At 40.1% G+C, this 26219-nt stretch overlaps 1 protein-coding gene across 3 annotated transcripts in view; it reads right to left on the bottom strand.

Moving 5' to 3' along the window:
• Window positions 1–13137: 13137 nt before the first annotated feature.
• The window catches only part of MED14 (mediator complex subunit 14), a 35043-nt gene continuing 21961 nt past the window's right edge, over window positions 13138–26219 (bottom strand). The window contains exons 20-31 of one of the 3 annotated variants that reach the window (XM_062599732.1): window positions 25423–25575; window positions 24941–25210; window positions 23814–23969; window positions 23008–23119; window positions 22226–22357; window positions 20965–21147; window positions 20057–20292; window positions 19041–19220; window positions 18732–18839; window positions 18166–18291; window positions 17354–17543; window positions 13138–13723 (exon numbers count right to left, since the gene is read on the bottom strand). In XM_062599732.1, coding sequence (XP_062455716.1) covers window positions 13650–13723; window positions 17354–17543; window positions 18166–18291; window positions 18732–18839; window positions 19041–19220; window positions 20057–20292; window positions 20965–21147; window positions 22226–22357; window positions 23008–23119; window positions 23814–23969; window positions 24941–25210; window positions 25423–25575 — 1920 coding nt within the window. In that variant the 3' untranslated portion in view covers window positions 13138–13649. Of the gene's footprint in view, window positions 13724–15297; window positions 15610–17353; window positions 17544–18165; window positions 18292–18731; window positions 18840–19040; window positions 19221–20056; window positions 20293–20964; window positions 21148–22225; window positions 22358–23007; window positions 23120–23813; window positions 23970–24940; window positions 25211–25422; window positions 25576–26219 lie in introns of those variants that run through there. The other 2 variants (XM_062599724.1, XM_062599740.1) reach the window with 2 other exon arrangements.

Below are 26219 nucleotides of genomic sequence, written 5' to 3'. Positions count from 1 at the left end.
CAGTGGAGATAGAATCAGTATGCTCAACATAAATTCATAATAAATGATGTCTTTTAGCCAACACTCAGTAAGCAAGTACACTTAACATTAGAAACAGAATCCATTCCTGCTCCTAACATTTGTTTTGTGTTTTCCTCCATTTTTCCCCGATTTTCTCCATTTTTTCCTGTTTATCTTTCTTTTCCAGTATCTTTCTTTTCTCCCCTCACACCTAGTAACATAACTGACACCGAAAGAAAAATTCGTTCATCACCATTAGTGAGTTTTGAAGCAAGTCCCTAGAGATTTTTAAGCAAAATTTTGAAAGTTTGTGCCTTTCCGAGCTGTTGTTTCAGGCTCTCAGTCTCAAAAAAAAATCATTATGATGGGCTATACTGGTCATTTTTGGAGACCTCTCAATCACAATGCGTGGAAAACTTCTTGATAGTAAGTAAAAATTTCCTGTAGTCTGTGAATGTAGAACTCTGCTGGAAAATCTGCTAGATCTGAGGTGAAGACATGGGGAATATATTCTCCTTGCTTTCTCCACTAAGTATAACAATAAATGGGATATCAGAAGAAATCAGAACCCTTTACAATACAAATACTCAGTTATTGTATCAGGATTTTTTCCCTCATTATATGCAATTATTTCTTAGGTTTCCTTTCCATTTAAATGTCTTATTACTGAGAATTATTAAACAACACCTTGATTGGTGCTCTGCCAAAATTTGTTTTGTAACTAACAACTGTTTCGTATTGCTTTAAAAGAAGGATTCCAGACAAATTGTGTGTTTCACAAAGAGGTCACTGATTTTTGAAAGATTTCAATGCTGCCTATCTACTTATACCTGATACTGACTTTTTTTTTTTAAGTATTCCTTAAAATACCATAGTCAAAATCACCAGGGAATTGATAAAAACAACAACAAAACAAAACAAAACAAAAAAAAAAAAAAGAAAAGGTCTGTTGCAATACCCACATAATCAATTACAGCATTTGGAACACAGCAGAGCTAGATGGGAATTCTAAGTACATCCTACAGTAGGTCATCAATCAAAATCCTGACTAATGTGCAGCATCAGCGCGGAAATGAAAAACCCTTCCAGTGATCAGACAGCTCTCGGCTCCTAAAAATCCATTTCTGTCACTCTTGCTCTCTGCGGCAGTGAAAAGGAAGAAGGAAGAAAAAAAAAAAAAAATGGCGCGCCAATTATTTTCAAACTCAAATGCTTTAACAAATTGACAGAGCTGAAAGGAGGAAGCTGGATTCCACTGCTATTGCTCACCAGAGCTGAGCTACCATCTCTGTCACTACTGAAGTGGGAGCCAGGCCAGGCGCTTGCTCGAAGTGCTAGAAGGGAGCACTTCTAAGTAAGTGTTGCAGCCAATCCTCAGAAAAGCATGAGGTTTTTCAGACAGATGTGTTATTATAATCTGAGCCACATTAGCGAGTGTGCAGCTCTGGCCTCTGGAAATCGTCAGGGAGGTGCGATCTAGGTTATTATACATATCCTTGGGAGCAGAGAGGCTCTGTTTCATGTCCAGGTGTGAGCTGCTTTCTCAAGGGAAGTCTATTAACACCCAGATGGTCAAGGTAGCTGTGGTTAGTTGGAAAGAAAAACATACTAGAAAAAGGAAATATGATCAGCTGTCAGTCATGCAGAGAAGTGGATGGACTGAGGAGCCATAATTGGGAAAAGCAAAAACTAAGATGAACGATATGTACAAATTGGTTTTGATCTCTTTTGTGTGCACACATGCATGGAAACACACACACACACACACACACACACAGTTGTATGTTTGCCTTTACAAATGAAATGGTCTATAGGAAGAAGAGGAGGAAACATCTTATTAAAAGCATGTCATTCATTAAAAAGTGAAAATATTTTTACATTGCTGCCATCTTTTAATGGAAACTGAAAAGAAAAAGTATGCTTGGTATTTTGTAAAAATTAGGATTTATAAACTCAGAAGGCTATAGGACTGCATTCATCTAAATGACAAGTGCAGTCATCCCAACTACTATTAACATCCCAAAGGTGATGCTGACTGCCACAAACTGTTTTGATTTGTGTTATTTTTGGAGGAAAACAAGATCTTCCTACCAAAAAATAAATGCTAAGTGCTTATTTCTTTGTATGCGTTATTATGCCAGAGAAAAATCCAATACTATATAATGCTTATTACTACAGGATTCTGGCCGCTGCCAGCTCCAGGAGAAGTTCTGGATCGCCTCCCTCTGTACACCCATGGGACTTGCCCCCACAGAGCACCACACAAATGTGGTCACAGTGCAGGTGTAAGGTTTGCATTGAAGACATCTGGTTGTGTCAGGAAGCTGTTGCTGCAGGGCAGGGAGCATGCAGCCGACAGAAGCAACAGCTGGCTAAATCACCCATGACAGACTCCCCCAAAACGAGAAGAGTAGCTTCCACTGTGCAATTTAAGCAGCCCTGAGCAGCACTGATGGCTTAGGAAAAGCAAGGGAAGCATCCTTGGGAGAAAAGGAAAGCAAGGTTACATCAGGATCTGGAAAAGCCTCTAGTGAACAGAAGCTGGGGCATTACAACACATGACCAGAACAACGCACCTGTGAACACTCCCAACTTAAAGGAGCTGTGTCTGCACCGACCTCTGCCATAGCCCATCCCTGGTTCCTGCTCTCTGCAGATGTGTGGGCGATGGACTGGGGAGCTGAGCTTAACAAGGAACATGCTTCACTTCGCACTTGTGCGCATGCCCTGTAAAGCTCATCTGTTAGAGCAGCTGTCTGTCTCGGGTGATGACTGCCCGCTAACAAGATTCATCAGGATTTAGCTGTGTGAAGAGCTAGCCATGAGACCAATCACTCGGTGCCAGGAACACCTCTTCAGAAAGCAGTGTCTCCGGCTTTTCGCAACAGGAGTCGCCGTCATGAGACCGGCTTCCTCTTCTTTAATGAGCAACCTAGATTTAACATCACAGACAATCAGACAGCATTTTAGTTCTTCTCCTGCTTCCTGGATTTTTCCTGTTTTTATTCCAGAGGCTCCCAGGAGTTCTTCCCCACAGAGATCACCTTTATTTCTTCTTTCTACCTTGCGTTTGGCCAGTTTCATCCTACAGACCTAATTCTTAACAGATTCCACATCTGTTGAAATAATCAGATTGTTGATTTTCAGTGGTAGAACAAGTCCCAGTTGGTATTATTGCCATCACTGTGTAGGAGTCATTCATTACTGAAGGCCAAAGTAACTCTTTGGCAGAGGGGAAAAAAATACAAAAAGCAGCAAGTGTTTTAACTATGCTTCCTGCCAAATTCCTTTATGAATTTCCCTAAAACACACAATACCACTTCAGGTAGAAAAGAAATGATATACATTGACGTTCTTTCTTACCTTAATTTTCTTCCTACTCAAGCTCTTCTTCTCAGCTTTCTTTTAAAGTTCTCTTTTGTTCATGTTTCTATTTTTCAGAGCTCTCTAGCCTCTGCCATTCTTTCCTTCAACATGTTCTGTATAAACTATAGCCCTTGTAAGTCCTAGAGTCACAGAAATAGGCAAAAATATTCTGATGGAACAAAAACATCACCATATAAATATTGTCTCATTTTCTTGATATTGGATCTCTGACCTGTGATCTCACGCATCTCAAAAAACTGTTTTGTTGGTTTATTAAGGATTTGTGTTCTCTATCCAGAAATAAACATTTCAACTCTAAAGACTCTCCCGTGAACTGCAAAAAACCATTGTGGTTAAAGTTATTTTAAAAGTAAAAGCTGTGAAGCAGATCTGGGACTTAAGAAGGACCAAGATATAGGAAATATACCTGAAGCAGGTGGTAAGTAAGTTGTTTAATAGCTCTCAGTGGTAAAAACCTCAAGCTGTGACTGGTGGACTGGTTTGTTCCTTCATCTGAAGGACTTCTTCATCTGAAAGATCAGCATTTTACCACATGCTGTTCTGAAAGCTGAGACTCAGTAAGACCTAGGACGTGTTGTGAAAGATCCGGTCGTTTTACCATCACTGTAAGAACAACTGCCCTATCCAACTGTTCTGCTGCAGCACTTTTACCCAACCTCCTGGGCCACAGGCCTTTCATCGCCTCGTATTTTAATTTACGCTTGTAATTAAATAGACAGTTTCAAGTGGAGCCAGCCTAACAGAACAGTGAGGCAATTTTAGTTACTCTTGCCCCATTTTCCGAGTTCATCTCACACCGCCTTGGCGTTCCCGTATGTGCCCCGAGGGTTGCCCGAGCCCTCCCTGGCTGCTTCCTCGCCTTTTCACATCGCCAAGGAGTTTGGTGTGAAGACTGTTGAGGGCACCTAAACGTGCTGCTTTTGAAGTATTAGTGAAAATGAACAGGATTAAGCTGATGATATTTAACAAACTACTAGCTTGATTTGCATAGTAAAAGGAAAAAAGGTTTCCTGAGATGATTGCAAAATTATCTTTTACACTACAGTGTTGAGAAAGAAAAATTGACAGGCAGTTTCAGAATCCAGTCTTCCTTGAAAGCAGAGAGGCTGCCAGAAATGCTAACTCCTAGAAACATCCACTCGAATCTGACAGTCTTATAGTTGCCCTGAGAAGCTGGAGCTTGCCAGAGCGATTCCTAGGAGGAGCGGTAAGCTGATATCACGTGGACGTGCTGGGAGCAGCACTGATGCCACGTGTCCACGCTCTGTGAGAGCCTGAACAGAGAGACCCTAAAATTTCTGCAGTGTTCAGTGCTGCAGCTCCGGAAGGGCTTTGGTGCCGAGAGTACAGAGAAGAGCATTAAGTTTCTATGTCAGAAACAAGTTTGTGAAGATAACCTGTGAAATAAAACAGATGTTCTCAGATTGAAGTCTATGAAGTGCCAGACCTTGGCAAAGGAGCACTGACGATCAGGGTCAGGAGAGATGGAGAGAGGGGAGCATGCCGAGGGTGGGTGCTCTTCCCTAAAGAGGACCAAAAAAAAAAAAAAAAAAAAAAAAAAAAAAGAAAGGATTGGAAAACCCCTACAGCAAAAATCAAGCGAAAAGTTGGTTTTGAAACACAGTGCTGTTTTCAAGTTCCATCTGAAGGAATATTTGAGTGTCCCACCTGAACAGACAGCAGAGCCGGACAACAAATATAACTGTAATACATTAAATAACTAAAAGAAAAAAAGAAGTATTTCTTTATGGATCCGGGTATGTCCCAAGTAACCACGAGGTCAAAATTACTCAGCCAAATTGAAAACCTATTATATATTTTAGAAAGAACCTAAAAGTGGAATACAGAGGAAAACTAAGCTGAAGCATGTTTTTCCCCAGAGAAATCAAAACTTCACTTAAAAAAGAACATTTTCATTATTATAAGAATTGCTGTTTAAAAAAATAACAGCCCTGCTACACATGCATTTGCTAAAGGTAAAATTAGATTTGTTCCACAAAATTATCTGTGAAGAGAGGAGGAGGAAATGCCAGATTTGCTGAAGGCTTTATTTTAACTCCTGATCTAAGGAGGAAAACAGCAAAAAAAGAGCTGCGTATGGAGGAGGGCTTGAGGAAGCTGTTATCTAGACAACAGCACAGATGATTGTTAAAAACAGATTCCTATTGAGAGCACGAAAATGGGATTCTGACAGCACGGTGCTTTTGAGGGGATATCCAAAATTAAAGGTCAGAAATTACAGAAGGCGACAGCGGTTCACTACTGAACTGTAGCTATTACATACTTTTTGCTCCTCAGGGGTGGGTGGGTGGGTGGGTGTGTGTGTGGAAGTGACCCAATTTCACTGTGCAGAGTGTTACCAAAGCAGCCAACATGAGACAAATGAGAGACACCACCACTGCAAGGTCTCAAAGCCAGCAGACAGAGTCACCTAAAATAGAGACACTCCGTGCGTGTATGCGTGCGCGTGTGTGTCCGTGTATTTTAAATACCATCCTACTGTTGGAAATTAAAAGGTAGAAGAATTCACCTTGCTTTCAACCTGGGTTCAGAGTAACGTTTCTTATAAAAAAAAAAACGAAATAAAAATCTTTCCCAGAGTAAGAGTGTGCACAGAGTTCAGAAAGGCTCTGTGCAGTCCCAGTCCAGACCGGCTCAGGATGAGAACCAAGCCCTTCCCGGTGCGCTCCCAGTGTCGGCCAGCCGCAAGCAGGCACCTCCAGCACCTCTCCCTCCAGAGGATGTTGTGAATTAATTCTCCGCAGTCGGTCTGCTCTTGCTAGCTTCCTTAATGACACACCGCTGCGATCTTCGTTCGGTCAGCTTTAACCTTCGCTCTGCTGATCCCTAAACCAAGCTAATCCTGCATGTCTTAGCATGCAATGCACCCTGGCAAAGATGAGACGGGATGGCGTGGGAGCTTCTTTTTATTTTTTTTTTATTAAAAAAGGAAAAGTTCACACAACTTAAAATATTTGAAGAGAAAAATTTGGAAGATCAAAAAGAATCAGAGCAAGATTTTTTTGTTGTTGTTGCTTCTCCCTTAAAAATGTAAGGTATGAAAGGCATTGAAATAAAACAGTGATACAGCGATACCATTTACTGCTAGAAGCTTTAGTAGCCAAAGTTCATAAGGGCTAGAGTGATACATGCCAAATCTTAACTTTGGGACAAGAAGATTGAAGAAACTTTGGAATGGGAAAAAAAGCTGAGAAAAAAAAATCTTTCTTTATTAACTGAGATGTTTTGCTACTTGCCTGGGCAGGCAAGGGGTGCATAAGAGCATGACCTAGCTGCACCAAAGGAGCGAGGAAGCAGCTGGAAAAAGCAGGCAGAGACAAACATGAACGCACACGACAGCCGGTGGGATAATGCCGAGCTGCGCCGGAACAGAAGAGCTGGGAGACTGAGGACCTTTCTGATACCGTTACAGGGACTTCAAGTTTGTCACACAGCTACCCAAATCTGCCTTCGTTTGGTTAGGCCTTCACTGCTAAATATGGGTTAAAAATAAATTTCTTTCTTAAAAATAATCTGTCTGAAATGATAAAATGACTTCAGTGGGAAGCACCGAAGTAAATTTTCGGACAGGCTTTCCTGCTCTTCTATCAGAAGATAGAGCTCCTTCAGTAACAGTTTCTCCTTCAGTAATTCCTGCTTCGTTTGCTTCACTTGCAGGCAAGTCAAAAACCTTTCCCTCTCTTTTTCCAATTCATCCAGCTGACCTGCTGCCTCTTGTACGCAGACAGCTCAGTCCGATGACAGAAGCTGTCTTAGGCGCAAACAACGTCTCCTATCCCACTCCTTCCCAGTCCTCCTCAGCTTTAGGCCAAAGAGAGTTCTTGCAGAGAGGATTTTTTCTTTTTTGTTGTTTTTGTTTTTGCATGAGAATGAATTAAAGATGCTTCTGAAATCACTATTTAACAGCCACTGCCTGACCGGGGTCCTAACTGTGTCCAGAAGAACTGGAGTTCAGAAAAAAAACCACCAGAAGTGCCTAGAAAAGGGACTAGGAGCGCCCAGAGGGTCCCTACCCAGCCCGCAGCCTGCTCCTGCCGTCCCCGGGCAAGAACAGCCGGGCCCGAGCCGAGCCGCGTTTTTTGGCACACAACTCGCAGGTGGCGGAGCCCAGGCCCCCGGGCTGCGGGGAGCCCCGTGCCCCGGCATCCTGGCTCACCCGGCGGAGGGAGCCGCGGGACCCCTGGGCTCAGAGCTGATCCGGATGAATATTTTGCATTCTTTTTTTTCCTCTGCATATGCGGGCAGTGGGCACAGTGTGCCCAGGGCGGGGTGGAAGAGGACGCACAAAAAAAGTGTCTCTTTCCTTAGACACGTATCTACAGCTTCTTGCTCACAGCTGTCTGCTCTTAACGTAATGTCTAGGGTACACTATAAATCAGCAGTAAGGACCTTCAATAGACTCTAAAGGGGGTGACTGAAGGGACTTTAGGCAAAAGGACCTAATTTTGAGATGGAACCTGCTAAGTTTATAAACAGAATTATACAGCGAATGTGCTGTAACTGGATCTGGAGACACAGGAGACCCTTCCAATCCTATGTTTCTTATTAAAGGCAAAAGAAAACAGAGCCACCTGTTTTATTTTATTATTTTTTTTAATAGCTGTACTAGCAGATCCAACCTCTGGCACCATCTGGAATCCACTTAGTGAGTCCAGCGTCATCTTCCCAAACTCCTCCAACCAGGGAGAAGCAGCCCTAGCTTCTGAGGAAAGTATTAGCTCATGGTGATGTTTAATCACCTGAAAAGGAGGAGGAGAAACAGCAATGCCACAGCAGGGCCACAGCCGCTCTATGCCGTGCAAACCTGCAAGTGTCAGGCAGAGGGGCTCCCCCCAAGGGCAGGAGCAATGGGGACACCCAGACAGTCACCGCAGGTAACTGTGAGGCTGTGGGATATGGGGCTGAGGAGCTGGCGCACTGGGACCACAGCTGGGGGCACTGGTAGGACTCATGGGTTGAACCTGGGGACATATGTAAGAGGTGGTGGTGAAGGATGAGGACATTTCCTCCTGCCCGGTGCAATTCAGTGGTCACAGTGATGGACTCAGCAGACGCTCCTTCTGACCCCTGAGCAAATGAAGTTTGTGCTCTTGCCTACACTATACTATGCATTAAGAAAGAAGAGAGGACTCCTCGGAAACAGTCTGGTCAGTTTTACCTCTGTGACCTTCAGCTGACTCCTGTCGCTGAAATGGTTACAGAAGATTAAAAGGTGGAGGAGCCCTGCTGTGTCACACTGATCCGGTCCAGAAACCTGCATGTGCCTGCAAGCTCTATGAATCTGCAGAACAAAACAAACACTGCTCCTGGGTCACCTTGGGTTTCAGACCTGCGTCTCTCTTCTAAAGTACTTTGAAAACTCTACTCCAAATGCCCCTACCCGGCCATAAATGCCACTAATGTTTCAAGGTCATATTTAAAGTAAATGAAAGAAGCAGAATAAACCTCTTCTCCCAGAACTCCCTTTGCTATGTTTGCTAATGAGCGGCATGCTTGAATAAAAGGTTACTTTCCTTCAGACTTGAATCTTTCCTTATTTGATCAGCTGATTCAGCTGAATGTGCATCATACCACATTGTGCCAAACTGGACAGTGAGCAAGACACAGGGAAGCAGAAGGCAAGTTTTTGTGTTTTTCTTTTTTTAAAAAAACAAACAAACAAACAAAACAGTACCACTCTGCAATAGCAATTCAGAAATGTATAGACGGAAACCACTTTGTAAGCTAGCCAGATATTTTCCTCCTTTTTGGTCATACCTGGCAACTGGGAAGCAGAAGAATGCACAAAGCTGGTGAGGAGGAGGCTGCTGCCAGAACAGGGAGCAGCTCCCTGCAGCAGCAAGCAGGACAGACAGGCAGGACCAGGAAGCCACCCACCAGCCCACAGCTGTCCAGGCTGGCAGGACACCGCTCCCCATGGTGCAAGTGGTAGTAGGCCAGCAGGGGACCCATACAGAGCAGCAGCCCATGGGCAAGGGGCCAGGCTATAGCAGTAAGGAGACAAGTATACTTCAGGCCACAGTGCAAAGGGCAGGTAGATCTCCTAAGGAAATTTATTTATTATTGAATTGTCATTTACTTTTGATTAGCTGAAGAAGTACTGAGAAGAACTACTGACAAGACGGACATGTCCTCTGGTGTGGCAGAGGAGTAAAAGGGGACTTGATCTCATAGGAAATGGTCCTTTGGAAGGCAGCTGACCACTGACAGACTAGGCTTAATGCATGGCATTCCCCACCTGAGAAAAGCGTATTAGCACTCACTCAGGCTTTTTGTAGGGTCTGAGCTGTTTCAGACAAACTCCTGATTTAGCTTCTGTCCCTTCGGACAAAGCTTCAGACCCCTTCACCTCCCTGTCAAAGCTCTAAGGGGAGTAATAAAACCAGTTAACGACAAGCCTGAACATCATGCCTTTTTGCCCTCTTTAGAGGCCCACATCACACAGCAAAGACTATTTTCTCCACAGCGCTTGCTTATACAAGTCACCACTGGTTGCACATGGCAGCTCTGCAGCACAGCAGAATGCAAGAAGATGCTCCCATTCACAGAATGGTTGAGGTTGGAAGGGACTTCTGGAGATCAACTCCTCTGTCCAACCCCCCTGCTCAAGCAGGGTCACCTAGCACATGTTAGACAGGATTGCATTCAGGTGAGTTTTGAATATCTCCAGAGAAGGAGACTCCACAACTTCTCTGGGCAACCGTCAGGACGTTGGGCTAGGTGGCCTCCAGCTGTCCCTTGCAACCAGCATCTCTATGTTCAGAAATTCAAGCTGTCCAGGATTAAGCTGTCACAGCTTTCAGCTTCTGTGCTACTGTGCACAACTCCCAACCAACATGAGTAGAATCCTTCCTCACTCAGCATCGCTTATCTTTCAGAGCAGCCGCTGAACATTTCCTTTAATATTTGGGTTGTTTCCCAAAGCAGCTGATTGCTGTTCTGCAAGAACACAACAGGCTGGGAGTATACAAAAGGAGTTATGGTGTTAAAGTGCAGCAAACAGCACTGTTTCCCAAGTTTAAGGTGATTGTGGAGGCATACCTAAATCTTAAAAGCATTCCCAAGAAGTTAAATCTTAAGCATGGTGCTACATACGGAAAGCCGGAGCACTGACTGCTGTTAGACTGTCTTAGGAAGAGCCTCACGTATTTTAAGTCAGTGCAATTTAACCTAAACTTTGAAACTCAATTATATTATGAGGGTTACAGAACAGTTACAACTAACAACAGTCTAGATATCATATACAGTTAATACAATTTAATCATACACTAATTCCTTGAAATACATTCTTACCTTAAAAACATTTGAAATTATTTGAATACAAGCAAAATGTGGGCCAGAGGAACAACTATAACCATTTGAGCTAAAATAAGATCCAGGAAACAACAATTACTGAAATGACACCTTTGGCAGTTTAATCATAAATCTGAGAAAATGATACAAATAGTTATGCTCCTAGGGTTGCACTGTAGTCACTATTTTTCATATAGAACATTTTTGCTTTAAAATGTACTCTAGAGTAACTTTGAACCAATAGATGAAACCTTAACATGTGCCTAGAGATTCAAACTATAGCTCTTGAAAGAAAAAGTTTCCAGCTATACAAAGCTTTGTCTTGTCTCAATATTCATTATTAGAACAAATCTGTACAGTGAGAATTGTTTACTGCAGTCTCTGTAAACTCAATTACATGTTTGCATTCCCAATGAAGGCAACCTGCAGGACTCATGGAAGTGTAAATAATCACAGCAAGTAACAAACTCTTGCAGTTTCAAACAAAAAAAGCAAACAAACACCCCAGAAACAAAACCCATCCAACCCTCTCCCCCCACCATTCCCCCAAACCAACACACCTTCATTCAGTTCCTTGTCTGAGTTTGCAGGGCTTGCAAAAGCTTACTCTTGCCTTTGCTGCTTCTTTTAAAAGTAGTCTTGAATATGACTAGGAGCGCCACTGTATGAGTCACTACAGCATTTTTAGTGAAGTAAATGGACAACCAGATCTCCTAGAACAGTGAAAGTCTACAAATAGCTCAAATGCAGCTGGTGGGTATAACATCTGAACTCAAAGCTAGACTGACCCCATGAAATATAGAAATGAAATTTGCACTTGTAAATATGCAGGATCATTTCTTTGGAAGAAGCAATAGTGTTGTTGGGCAGAAGAAAATGCTTCCTCGATATAGCAGCATTTTCCCTGAGAAAACAAGAACTTAATCTGTGAAGCATGTTAAGAGAATTGGTGTATAAATGAGTAATATTTACTATTCTTTCCATAGTGTCAGGTTGGGAATGTCATTTCATAACTATGTCAAGCTTGTTTTTTCTTCTCTGCCCTATGGGGTGATACATCAGTGAGGAAACACCTCCACCCTTTCATTTTGTTTAAATGTTGAAATTCTCAGTGGGGCATTTTTCATAGAATACACTTACCTGCCCATAAGCACAAACAGAAGTTTCTCTGCACATCAGAAAAGTACATCTGCTGTTAGGCATGGGATTGTTCAGACCTTGAATCCAGACTAGCAGCCAGCACGATATCCAGTCTTTTCCAGATACCCTTATATCACCTTGAACCATCATCCTTGCATCAGTTTTAAAATATCAGGTCTAATAGTGAAAACCAGAAATCCTTCCAAATTAGTAGCAGCAATTTCTATAATCCACTAAAGAAACAGAAACTGTGTAACCATAGACACATAAGAGTCAGGCTAGTATTATATTAATACTGACTGGTCCAGTACCAAAACTCAAACACAAGTTAAAGGCTGAAATTTGCAGTAGACACCAAGAGAATATTTCCTATTCTAATATTTCCTATTCCTATAAGGTAAATTGCTGTAAAAACAAACAAAACCAAAAGAAAATCCAAAACAAAAAAGAAATATTGTAACAGTTGCAGGGGCAATGGTCAGCCCCAAATTCAGTAAGGCAGGCCAGAAAAGGATTTTTAAAATTAGTTGGAAACATCCTTCAGCTGAGCAAGGAGCTAACAGAACTCTCTGGGAAAGGAATGAGGTAGAACAGCAGAATGTTAAGTTTGCAGGTATCCAAAAAAACAGCTTGAACTCAATGAAAATTAGGACTACTGACAAATGCGAACAAAACAAACAACAGCAACTCCTTAAGCTGGTAATTTCCCTTACACTATAACAAGTGCCTTCAGTCAACACTAACAAAATTACGTACATCCAATTCAAAAAGTTAAGTGTGGGGTTGATTCTACGGCTATTTTCTTGTTTATCTTCAGCTTTTTTGGATCAGCCTCCAATTTTGCGGCATACAGGCCAAGCTGCTATCTTACCTTCTTTTACAATATGACCATTAATCACATCTATTATTATAAAGTCTTCAGTAACAAGAGCAAAAAAGCAGGTGCTTCCTAACTCTATGCCTGGTCCTGGGACAGAATATACATGGTTCTTAACAATAGTAAGAGCTGAAGCACCGTTTTAAATAACGACAGCTATTTACACACTAAGAAAAACAGACAAACTGTTTTCCTATGATTTAGGACCAATTAGAACCACTGAATAAATGAAAAATTTTTAAGTGGAACAGATTTGTTTGTTTTTCAGTTAGGGGGCATGCATGCATGCAAACAGGATTACATACAGAGATTGCCAAACAAGTGTGAACACAAGTGATCTGGCCAGTGACTACAGTGGAGAGGAATAAAGTTTAAGATTATACAACATCCAGTTTAAGATTTTTTTTTTAATCCAGTTTATTAAATATTGCTTTTTGGGGGACATGTTTACAACAAGCCCAAATAATTTGTTTAAGGATTCAAAGCAGTCATATTAAAATACAGCTTCAATATAAAGTTTGTCACAGTTTTACAGTATTCAAAATGACAGACCTGCCTTAAAAAAAGACTATTACACCAAAACATAAGAAAAACAAAAAACAAACAAGTTTGGCATTTTCATAATCTTTATAGTATAAAACAGAATATTAAATCTATTACCAGCAAGCTGATACTTCAATCTATTACCTAGTCTGAAGTGTCTCCCATTAAAACACACTATACAACAGCACTATACAAAAGTCATGGTGATACTCATTTGATGAAAGTGCATCCCTGAAAGTTTGCCAGTTTTTTTTTTATTTAGCTCTTAAAAAAAGTAAAATTAGAACGTCCTCTTTTAACTGAAGGCTTATTCAGAGAGTTTTTTTTTTTTTTTTTTTTTTTTTTTTGCTGTTTTGTCTCATTTTTCAGCCTTCTTTTAAAAAAGTGTCTATGGACGCCCACCAGGGGGCAGCGTAAGATTAACCATCAAATCACGAACTGCTGCAAATATTGTGCATTCACCTAGAACAGGGAAAAAAGACGTATTAGCACAACACAGAACATAAATTCAACAGTCAGGGGTTAATTCTAACAAGTACGCAAACAAGTGTGCCAGTCAGACCCCCTCCGTACTGAGGCTCACCCTGTGCCTGCTGACGCATTTGAAAAGAACAGCTAACGCTGAGATTACAGTCTAACATGGAAAGGGGCTCACAATAAAACAGTTACTGCAACTTATAAATTCCAGTTACCTCCATAGTCGTCAGGATTTGTAACGATTTTAACTGAAGTAACACTTGCTTTCTCAGCGGTAAGCCTCTTGTTGGTCACAAAATTGCAAGAAACCACTGATAGCAGCTCTTAACTTTTAATAGCTTTCTGAGAATGTCACGAATCCATCGTAGAATTTATCATATGGGGTTATGATCCACATTTTTCTGTATGTTGTTAATCAAAAGCACTACATCTTATCACAAAGCTTCTCCAATTTCTATTTGTATCGATTAAGAGCAGAATCTAAACATTTCAAAAGACCTGAGCCTGGTACAGAGCTGCAAGATGTTCTCTTGTCTTAATCCCAGATTTAAAAGCAATTTTAACTCAAGACTGGACAAAAGTCAGAAATTTTTTCTTTCAGTGAATTGCCCTGGTTCTAGCCTTGACTTCTATACTACAAAATAAATGCAATAGAAAGAAAAAAAAAAGCTTCAATCTGCTGAAGTCTGATATAAAGATTACTCACAGCTGTTTCAAGTTTAACAGTGGCATCTTCTGACAAAGATATACAAATATTCAGAAAACAGTTTGAAAAATTAAAACCAATAGAAGAGGGTTTAATTAGCCCAACAAAAGGTGAAAAAGTAGGCAGAGAAAGGTGAAAAAGTAGGCAGAGAAAGGTGAAAAAGTAGGCAGCTGTATCTTTGATCTACTGATTTGTGGTAAGAGAATACAGTTAATTCCCACTATTGTACCCTGTCACTGTGGGCTTTCTCCTGCATATTTTTAGAAACATCAATTAGAAGACATTGAATTTTATTGCTATGGAGTAACAGCGTGAGCTACGTGATAAGAGCAGAGCATGTCAGGATGCATTAATCCTAACTGCCAAACTAGTGATTCCCAAGATTATTTTGGGCAAGTCATTATCATATCAAAGCTCACATCCAGCTACAAATCTGGGCTAAATGCCATCCCTGGCATCACTGAAAACCTGACGCTGAGGAACGCTTAGCAGTCTAGTGTTTTAAAAAAAACCAGCACATAAGTCCCCTAAGCTCCTCTTTAAGTGACCCCCCCATGCATCTTGTAAGGACCTTCTTTCCTTGCCAGACTGAGGTCTCCTACACAGTGCAAAGTTACAGACTTACAGCCCAAGTTAACCCTGTTATTCCAGGGCACTGGTTCCATCAGGGATTCTGCCATATCTCAGTTCATACAACTGCTGAAAAAAAAAGTATTTTCCCCCCCCATGGAGGCATGGGTAAAGTGCTCTCAGAAAGACAGCATATTCACAATGAGTCAACATCTTACTGTTAAACACAGCTTAATGTGTTTGCCCACAGATTCTGAAAAAAAACTCTTCCAGAAGAACTTACTTTTCAGTTACTAACATTTTATTAAGAGGAAAATTAAGCTCAATACAAAATAACTTTCTCACAAAGAGAGAAAGGTAAAAAAGATACAGCCAAAATGAGGCAACACTGATTACGAGTTACAACAAAAGTGCCAGTATAACAGACGTGCACAGTGGGAAGCCCTGGTCCTTTCTGACTGAAATGAAGAATTCACTTAACCAAGCAAGTTGGAGTGAATGCAGCAGAAGAGCTAACACACAGGTAGGAAGATCCTGGATAGGGCAGCAACAGCATCAAGAGAAAGGATGTGCATCTGGGGTCTCCCATGTACTGCTGTTGTAAAAGGAGAAGTCTCCCAGTTATTTAGCCTCATTTCTTACAGAGAAACTTCTTAAGGTGGCTCTCCTACACCTTTCAACAACAAAGTAAAAAAGGTATTGTGTACTTTTCTATTGGATATAGTAAAAGTTTTGACAATAAGAACATGGGAAATTTTAAAATGTCCTCAGGGAAGACTTAAAAAAAAAACAACAAAAAACAAAACAAAACCACAAAAGGAAAGAATCAATACATACACATCCTTTCTATTAGAAATTGGAGGAAAGACCATGAGAAACGTCCTCTGCTCTTGCTCAGCTAACTCTACTGTTCTTTGCCTGGATAAGGTCCTGCTTGGGACCACAAGCTCTTTCTAGATGGACTTTTTCTTCTCTGTGTTCTGCTCCTTGTACTGCTCTCCTAAATTCCATCAAGACTTGTGTGACACACAAAAAATTGTCTGCCCTCGTCTACCTACTGATCACAAGACGACATCTCCAGAGTAGCTCTGACAATTACTCCCTATGCTGTGGCATTTTGTTAAAGCTTTACCTTAAAATACAAGAGCAAAACAAGTGTCTACCCCTCCCCACTAGAACTAAGTGGGGAAACACTTTCTAAAAGAAACACGAGGTTTACTCAATATATCAGGAAATAAAAGTGCTATACAACCAATAGTACTAGCCTATCACACACAGAACTCTTACAGGTAAGCCCACACCCCCTCAAGTCTCTCTTTCTCCTATTTACCTACACTACATGTTAAACAGAAAATGCTTGTATAATATTAATCTCATCACAATCTTCAGAAGTGTATGCATATCCATACCAATATAAGATAAATATTACTTATGTTCTAGCACTCCAAATAAATCATCAAGCATAGTAAAAGTTACTGCACAATAAGATGAATAAATATACAGAACAAAAGTAGAATTCAACCTCTGGATTCATGAATTCAATCTATTCACTGAGTTATATGGAAAAAAAACTTTGTTCTTCAGCATGCAACTACAGCAGAACTGAAAGTTTTTGTTCTTACAAGTCATTTGTGCATTAGGTTCCCAAACCATCACTTGTAGACAACATGCTGCCCAAAGAACCTGCTAGTATTATTCAGCAATGTCAGATATTAACTAAATGAAAAGTAAGACCAACAGGAAGGAGAGCAAAGAACAACGCTGCTCACAGTGCATCATCTATGGGCCAGTGAACATTCAGAACAATCTGTTTAGCTCAAACACGTCACAGCACATTTGGTGGAGAGAACTCTATGCGCCTCTGTTAGTGTACACACTGACAGAAGTGCATACAATTACTCCAATTACTTTTTATCATTCACAGTACATGGACAAGTTTTGACAATTATTTTAACATCCCTTTATTCTACTGTTAAGCTCAATAACTTTATAGTTAACCACAAAAACTGATACTTAACCATAGCTCATTTATTGTGATTCATTCTGGGCCCATTTGTTAAAATGTTATGACGGCTACTGTGCAGCAAGAGTTAGGCCAACAATAGGTGCATTCTATCCCTGTGCCAAAACAGGGAAATCCAGTTTGTATCAATGTAACCCTCTGGCATAAACCTCTGCTGCAATGCCAGTATTAGCTATTAAGTTATCTATTGCCTGTCACAACAGGACTTTGTGATCATTAAGGTCATAGAAATCAAGAACTCAGATTTAGTTTTACACTGGCGATTTGTCACAGATGTCTGGGTGGACAGAATATATCTATTGGACATGTACAGTACCTGGTCGTGGTGAATTCAGTTCAGCAAACCTCTTTAGAATATTGCTAACCATCATTGGAGCAGCAACAGAAGAGTTCTGTTGCCTGGGAATGTCAGCCTGTTGAGTTGTACCCGAAGCCATATCATAAATAATTGGGACAATAATACTAACAGCTTCCTGTGGGACTGCCGTTTTCTGTGTTAGCTGAAGCTGTGGACAAAATTTTAAAGAAATGCATTAAACTGAATTATATACTGCAGTACAACTTCTAACACAGTTAAACACTCTAGACCTACAGTCTGTGTGCCTTTCCACCTCTCTCTGTTTTCAGACATTAATTCTGCAACTGGTAAGTTTTTACCCTGTCGTAAATTACTTCACTCTTGAACATCCCTCAGAGATGACAATAATACAGATTTGTTCTACCTCTCTCTGCTTCTACTTTCCTTTCCCAGCATCACATTATACACCTTATATAAGGAGTAAGTGCCTCAAGGAATAGCCCCTCCTCCCCAATCTGAGTATACAGGTAATACCCACAGGCCACAGGGAACTGAACTTTAGGGTATACAGCTAACATCTCTACAAGGCACACAAGAGGAAAACCACACAAGAAGTTGCCTAATAGTTGCTGTGATTTTTATAGAAAGGGCAATAGGAATACTCACTGAACTTGCTACAGAGAGAGGCATGCAACCCTAGGCTTCCAAACAGTAGAACATTTTTAGCTACTACAGTTATCAGACATAGCATGCATATGTTTTGCCACTAACCGGTCATCATTTCAAATGCATGCAGCCCACAAAAATTTTAAAACAGATAACGGACTTACAAAAAACAACATTTTGGACTTCAGCACAACAGCGGGTGTTCCTGGAGGTGCAATTGGCGGTGCACTGGGAGGAATTGTTAAACAAAACTGCACATTCCATTTCAGCTGACTTGCCTGATCAGGGAACTGTTTCAAGAGAGCACCACAGAGAAAGAATAGCACAAGTCTCCCATCACTGACATACATATCTATGAACTAGGGAAGTGTTAGTAAGTAGAACATGCCTCTCCAGCTAAACTTACAGATATTCCCAGGTTTAGCACAAGTCTGAATAAAACTGAAAGAACTGAACATATAAACAAAACCACATTCAGGAAGGTTCTACCCAGGCTACTCGTATGCCTATCACACAGAAGGAAGCCTGTAGTTTCTCAAGATCATAAGTTTAGGGAGAAATTTTGGGAGCCTCCAGGAGAGCTTCCAGTAAATTTAGAATTTCTCCATTAATGCTGACTAGCAAACATGTAAATTTAGAGTAATTTATGTGTTCATAGATAAAGATAGCACCTATTTTTTTCAATACAGTAACTAAGTTGAGTGAATGAAAAAAAAAAAAGTTAACTTACCAGCTCAAGTTTCATGATGTGTACACAGTCCCTGAGGATGTGTGTTGGAGCCCCTAGTAATTTTGTGAAGGCTATTAGGGTGTTTGCCTTAAAAGGTGGTCCTGCAACCTAGAGTGGTAAGACACTAATTAGTATTGTCTATTTAGACAAAGCTGTATCATTTAGTAATCAGCATGCTCAGCTGTTAATCTTTTACTTTGCAGCCCTTATGTGTCACTATTCCCAATGAAAGTCAGCAGAACCTCTCAAAATAACCACAGATTAAAAGTAATACCCAAGAATCTGAACATTAGTAATCTGAGTACATACTCTTGTTTCAAAGAACTTCTCCAAAACTTGTAACTCCTCTGATTTCCACTGTCCTGTATTTTCAGGTGTTACTTTTAGCTGCAAGGTCTGGTTGGTTTTGGGATTGAGAGCAACCCTGCACTTCAGTGCCTCTGTCTTGAACATAATTACACCCGGTTCATTGGAGTTTATTAGTTGTAGCTGTATGAAAAGAAGTATCACATTCAATTAGTCATTCACTAAACAGCATGAATACACACACATTCACTCCCAAGATACTAGAGATTAATCTGTCCTCTCTCCAAAAAGGAAGTATTCAGCTGCACAGAAACACGTGATATTTATACAAGGGTCAAAACTGCCTCGCAAATGAAGCTTATGCAAGAGTCATCTTCTTTCTCTGCTCCTGAATCAATGCCAAAGTGAAGAGGTACACATTTTCTGTCCCAAGCCCTAAAGCAACATTCACAGCAGAGTATGTCAGTTATTACCAGCTGGTAATTAATTTTTTTAGGCATTCCTACCAAGTAGCAGCATCTAGAGTAATGCTATGGCTATTTCTAGTTATTTAACAACAAACATGCGGAACTTACAGAAGCCAAAGAATCAGAAAACACGATTGCAGTCTTGCTATTATCATCAGTTATCATATTTCACCTGACCAAATAGGTTTTCCACTACTTATTTCTGAGAAAGAGAAGTAAAACTAAATGCTTTTTAAAAATTTTGACGATTGAGACAGGAAGATTCAGAAATATACCATAAACTCAACTCTTATTGCTGTTGGACTTAAGATACGCATCTCCAAACTAGATGCTAAAACTTATGTTACAGCTAGGAAAATGCAAACACTAACCAGTGCCAACAATATTCAGAGCTGTTCCCTGATTTTACTGTTGGCAACTCTAAAACAGGAGATAAGTTATATTTGAAGCAATTCAGCTTATGTCTGATTTGAAAGACATGGAGCACAGAAGCATGAAAAAGAACAGTTGCAGAGTCATACTTGCAGGTCAATACTAGAAGTTAAACCATACCGTTTCCTGTTGGATGATTCTCTGAAGATGTCTCCTCATAATAACTGATCCAAGAAATCGCTCAAGAGGTGAACAAAGATAGCTGCCAGCTAGTCCCGGCACAAGCCCAGGGGTAGGAGAGGGCAACAATAGAATATTCAAGGCACTGTGAGTGAGGATTGTGGGTATGGATGCAGCCCAAGACCGTTGAGGTAGTTTACGAGGTGGAGGCATGCTAGTCGGCATTGTTTGGGAACCTATTGGTATGGAAAAAATACTTACAGTAAGCACCGCTTTAAGCTGAAACATAAGATATGCACCCATTTTATATGCCACCCCTGTATAAGCAATAAGTTGTGTCAAAGCTTAATCTTCCTCATTTAAAAACTTAGCTGCTCTAAGGATAGGGCTTCAACAAAGCAAAGTCAAGGAATTACAGCCTTCATCCTCCACACAAGCAAAGAGTCTCAATAACATTCAGTCCTATTCCCATCTCTTTCTTTAGCACGCCAGCAGATACAAACTTTGTATGACAAACTGAATGAAATATAAAGCCAGCTAAATCAGCCTTGCAGCATTACAGCTCAATAAAGTTAGAAGTTACTTTCTGGGTAGGCAAATGTGCCTAGCGTTGCTTTCATTTTGAAGGATTTTCCTCACATTCACAGAGCTCAATTGTTTAAGACTAATTTCTTCAGCTCAACAAAAGAAATGAATCCTGTTGAAATTTACACTCTATGATTTAACTTGTTTTCCAATCTGTTATGAAAGAGCTGACTAGGCCAGAATGAAGGCATCATTTCCTTAGATACTTCACTGCACAAGGACAGTAAGGACTGTTACGCTGAAACACAGAACTACCAGAAAGACAGACCTAGAAATGTTAAACATGAATGTTTCAAAGTTGTAATACTGTTAATGTGACCTACTTGTTCCAGCTCGTGGGGAATGAGAGGCATCTGGGATGGGTGAATGAAGGGAAGGGTTGGCTGGTGACATTCCAGGCATTCGTGCTGCTGGTGAAGGACCAGAGACCTGAGGAGATCCTGGCCAGTTCCCTGCACGCTGACTGGGTGACATCATTGTGTATGGTGAGCTTGGGTCTATGGTACCTACAGATGTTACAAGACCATCATCATCTTTAAAAAAAAATGAAGGTTTTCTAATCTAGAAATTTAAAATGCTTACCAAAATCTTTAAAATACTAATAGCAGAAATATCTGCAGTCTTTTAGAATACATTTCACATTCATATAAAAAAAAGTGTAATAAGTGTGTGTGTGTTGGGGGGGGGGTTGTGAAATCAAGTTTTAAGTTCAAGTGTTTCCTGGTTGTATTTTTCCAAAAAATAAAATTGAACACTAAGACAAATCAACATATTTAACACCTACTTAGCATGGAACTAAAAAGAGCTCTTCCCTGTGGAGTGGGTCTCTTACTGCTCCTTAATGAATGAAAGCCTCAGCTAAACTGTTCTTTAGCTATTAAGTATCAAGATAAGTTATCTTTGCAGAAGTAACTGCATTAGTACTCCCTTATAAAGACCGATTAGAGCAAGGTTCTTAAAACAGTCTGTCATATATCTATCTCACTTTGTTATCTTGCCAATTGTAATGATGTGCTAAAGTTCTGATCTGAACTGTTCATTTATTGTGAACTATGGAGCAGTTTCCAATGTATGTCATTGCAACACAACTGTTCTGGCAGTTTTCAAAATAATAAATGAAAGGAGTGAAAAACATTCGGCTTGCGAATATGTATGTCAAACCAGTAGGAATTTTTCAAGCTGCAAGCATTTGAACTTCTGATCTGTTCCAGCTGCTTTTCCAGTAAACTTAAATAGTGAAAATAGCATAACTAATCTAACTGGAGACCGCTCATTTAAAAGATGTGGACAACTAAGAAGGTGCAGCCATTGTTTAATTGCAAGTCCACATAGAATTTCCCCAAGTTAGTAAGCAGGAAAGAGCGTGACTGACATTCAACTTCTAATGTTAAGAACACCTCCACATGCCATGCAGTTACTTTTAACTGCTGTTAAAAAGTACATCTACATCAACAAAAGCAGCTAACTTAAGCCAACAAATATTATTTTTTCCCAATTAACTTAAGTCTGTTCAGAAAGGCTTAATTTTCAGAGGCAGATTTGCTCCTCCTGCCATCACATATACATGCAAGTAAAAGAACTCACCATGTGGGCTGGCAAAGTTAGTCGTTTGTCCCATTGTGATTCCAAGGGAAGAAGGTGAAGGAGTTGGACCAAACGACGCTGGTGATGGTGCTCTTAAAGCTCCACTAGGCGAGCTTGCAGCATGCAGATTTCCTAATCAAAGACACCAAATCATTTATCACACATTTCCCATTCTTCTGCTCTAAGTTTTTCTATTACCTGTTACAGTTATCTCTTTGTTACAGAAATGGCAAACAAGATACACTAGAACTCCCTCTTGCACTCAAAGGTTGCATTTTCTACAAGCACAAGGATTATATTTTCCAGATTGATTCACCACACAAAGCAAGCTTTTCAAGATACTCAAAATGGCATTCTCTCCCTCCCCATCCAGCCCATCCCCAAATTTAGATATTATTTTTTGTTGCACTATAAAGGCTAGGGGTAGAAAGCTGAAAAGTGCAGAAAAGTGAAAAGTTTTCCTGAAGAACCAGGTATTAAATGAACAGGCTTTGATAAGCCTTAAGCCTTTTTATAAGCCTTAAAACAATCCCAACAGTCCCTTTGTGCTGAGATAAAATACTACATAGCTAAAAATGCTGGTTTAGCTACATGTATTGTTTGGTTTCAAAATGCACTTTCCAAATTATGCATGGCAGGACTTTCCTATTTTTCGCATTGTAAGATGCATTACCTCAATTAACTTGGAGCTAAGCACAGATCAAATAATAAAAGCACATACACAAAAAAGCAGCTGTGTATTTCCAGCACATGATTAGCACACAAACTCTCAGCCATCTTACCTGGTGACTGTGTGTGCATCATAGATGGAGATGGCGTCACTGTGTTGTGATAGGAGGTGGGTGGAGAAGTAAGAGGATACGCTCCTGATGCTCCTGCCTGTTTTGCAAATGTCTGGAAGCATCAACACAGGACAATGAAAATTGTTTATCATTTTGTATGAAAACTAAAGAATGTACAGTAGAATATTTATTCAAAGTCCGCCTGAATGCAACCCTGTCCAATATGCTGTAGGTGATGCTGCTGGAGCAGGGGGGTTGGACTAGATGATCTCCAGAGGTCCCTTCCAACCTTACTGATTCTATGATTAATGCAAGCTCAGTCCCTACCTATGAACTCTGATAGGTTCATTAACATTTTATTTTCTAAACCACCTTGTTCAGAGCTCACTGTTATTTTTCATTTTTTTTTTTAGATTTAAAGATATAGTTCCTCAAACCATATAGACACAGACCTTATTACTCCGCACCTCACTACTCTTCATCTGGCACCTTATACAGAAAAGCCTTCTTCCCTCTTCCTCCCCCCAGTTATCTTCTATCTTAAACCACAGTTTTTCCCCTTTAATCCTTTGCTTCTAAGGCAGCGAGTTGCAAGCGACCCTCCAAAGCTGCTGCTGATACGCTATGTGCTCCCTATGCTGCAATAAGAAGTGATCAAATTAATACACTTCCCATCCAGGGCAATTCTGGAAGAGAACAGTTATATATTCTCCCTTCACTTACTGCTAATCCTTTCAGAAGGTAAACTGTTAAAAATCTACAGTTGTGGAAGATGATCAACAGTTCTTATTTTGCCTGGATGTTACCTGTTGTTGTGGTTGCTGTGGTGGTTGCTGGGGTTGGAGCTGTGATATCAATGAGTCCATCATGTCACCTCCGATAGGAGAAGGTGGATTATCATCTTCGTTTACAGATCGTCTTCGTGCATCCTGATTGCTGTCAACAAACATGTTCAGGAATGTCTGTGGATATATCAGTTTAGTTAGTGAACATTTTCTCTAATTAAATGTTATTAGATAATTAAGCACAGTATTTGTTGAAGTTTAATATTACCGTTACTAGCCACAGTACACAAACAGGTAGGTCTCTAGAACCAGTATTAGTCATATACTAGCTTAAAAGAGTATATCAATCCACAAACATAGCTCCTCAGTGGATGTTTAAGCTTATGCCCTCCAGTCTTTTTTCTTCTTCTTTTTTTTTTTCTTTTTTTAAAAAAAAGTCTTATAAAACCACCAGACAAGATAACTAGAGATATTTCATGTTAATGAGCAAGGTATCTGAAGAAGCAACAATTATTTTTCTTAAAAAATAATAAACTATTTGTGCTTGGAAATAGTTCGAAATAGCCCTTTCCATTTCTATACATTGGTAGCTCTAGAGCCGTTCCAGAACCACTCCTCATTAGCTACTAGTCTATTGCACTACACCTAAAACTGCCCTGTTTTAGGTGTAGTTAGAATGAGTTAACATCATATTTAAGATCAAAGCCACAGCCTCCTGCCACACACCAGTGGAAATCATTTTAAGAAAAGTATCTAGAAGCACTTGATATAGAATATTTCCTCATCTGCAACAGATAAGCACTGTTCCACAGCACAAAATTTGGGAGAAAGTCACTTTTAATCCTGAAGAATAAACCTAGGCTAGTCACAAAGCTTCAGCAAATTTTAACAAAAAGAATACCTGAATGCCTAAAATGGCCTCTATGTTATTTTATTATGGAGTTTAAAATAAAATAAAATAAAATAAAAGGATGCTAGTTGTTTTAAAGAAAATATTTTAACTCTAACAGATTACTTATAAATCAGAAAATCCATTTTGTGCTCAGGGTTTTGGAAGTACTGTAACTCCTCACAAAATTTGTCAAATCCATACTTCAGGTTAAGCTCACTTCTACTTACAACATGCCAGAAAACACAGAAACAGTCACCTTTAACCCAGGTGCAGGGTAAAAGCCTTCGACTATTTTGCTGTTGTCAAAGAGACTGTATGCTCCATCACGTATCGCTACAACGCCACGACTCCGGCAGTAGATGTCAATGCAGTACATATTCCTAAAAGCCAGCCTGATATGCGTGGGTGACTGTGGCAGAATTGAGAAACACTGATAGGCAGTGTTGGTGCGTTGAGTCAGACCCAGCATGGGCACAGTTGGAAGTTTGTTGATGGCATTTAATGGAGCCTGAGTGTCAAATAGAACCTGAGAGAAAACAAATAAAGAGATCAAGTAGCTCATCTTTAAAGTGAAAGTCAGGGAAAACCTGAAAAGAGATACAATCTTCTGGAAGCCACTTTCTTCCAATGAGATGCATAAGCAATAAAAACATACATAATTTTGAAGAGCAGGTTTTCATCTGAATTCAGATCCCAGTTATCTTACATTTTTTTAAAAAATAATTTACAAAATGTTACCTGTAACAGCTGCACCACATTTGGTGTTTTATTAAACATCTCCTGGAGCTGGTGTAGAATTGTGTTATGACAGTTACTGCAACCTGAGTTTGGGCCAACAGTTCCCAGTGAAATGTGGAACTTCTGAAGTATGGAATTCCACTGAATGCTGATCTGCAACATCAAGAACACAAAATGGTCTTGGAAACTAGAACAATTAAGTTTTTATAACAAGAAAGTTGATCTGCTCTCACTTTTTGTTTTTTCATCTGACCTCAAAAGAATCCTAACTCACTTTCATCAAAAGTTTTTGCAATTCCGAGCAAATACTGTTGGCTTTTATTATAAAACTTCTATGTTTAGCTAACAGGACTGCCGGCAACAGTCAAATTGGGCAGTTACTTGAGTATGTCAATCCAATCAAGGAATTCTTGCTGCAGAGAAGTAATTAATGAGTTGCTGCAGGTAGACTGATTTTGTCAGCTATTACATGGAAATGAGAACTGGGTATGTTAATATATAAGGAAGCGACACGCAAAATCCACAGAGCTACTCCTGCTACTTAGTAAGATTAAATTGTCACAATAAAATGCACAGAAATGCTCTTAAAATTTTTTCTTAGAATATAAACATTGAAAAGACCTCTCAGGATGTGAATTTCAAGTGCACCAGCTACTTTGCCTCAACTGTACACAAAGTTATATTAAGCCCGTGATAAATGCATGGTTGGTTCCTCCCCTACCCAGAATTTAATTCAATGCAAGGGTATGAGCAAGTACACAGAAAATTGTCAAAGTAGCCAAATATGCTGTAAATTC

This window comes from Rhea pennata, chromosome 1 (assembly GCF_028389875.1).
Source record: "Rhea pennata isolate bPtePen1 chromosome 1, bPtePen1.pri, whole genome shotgun sequence".
Lineage (NCBI taxonomy): Eukaryota > Metazoa > Chordata > Aves > Rheiformes > Rheidae > Rhea > Rhea pennata.
The sequence above is the reverse complement of the archived record's forward strand: the minus strand, read 5'-3'. Positions and strand labels throughout refer to the sequence as shown.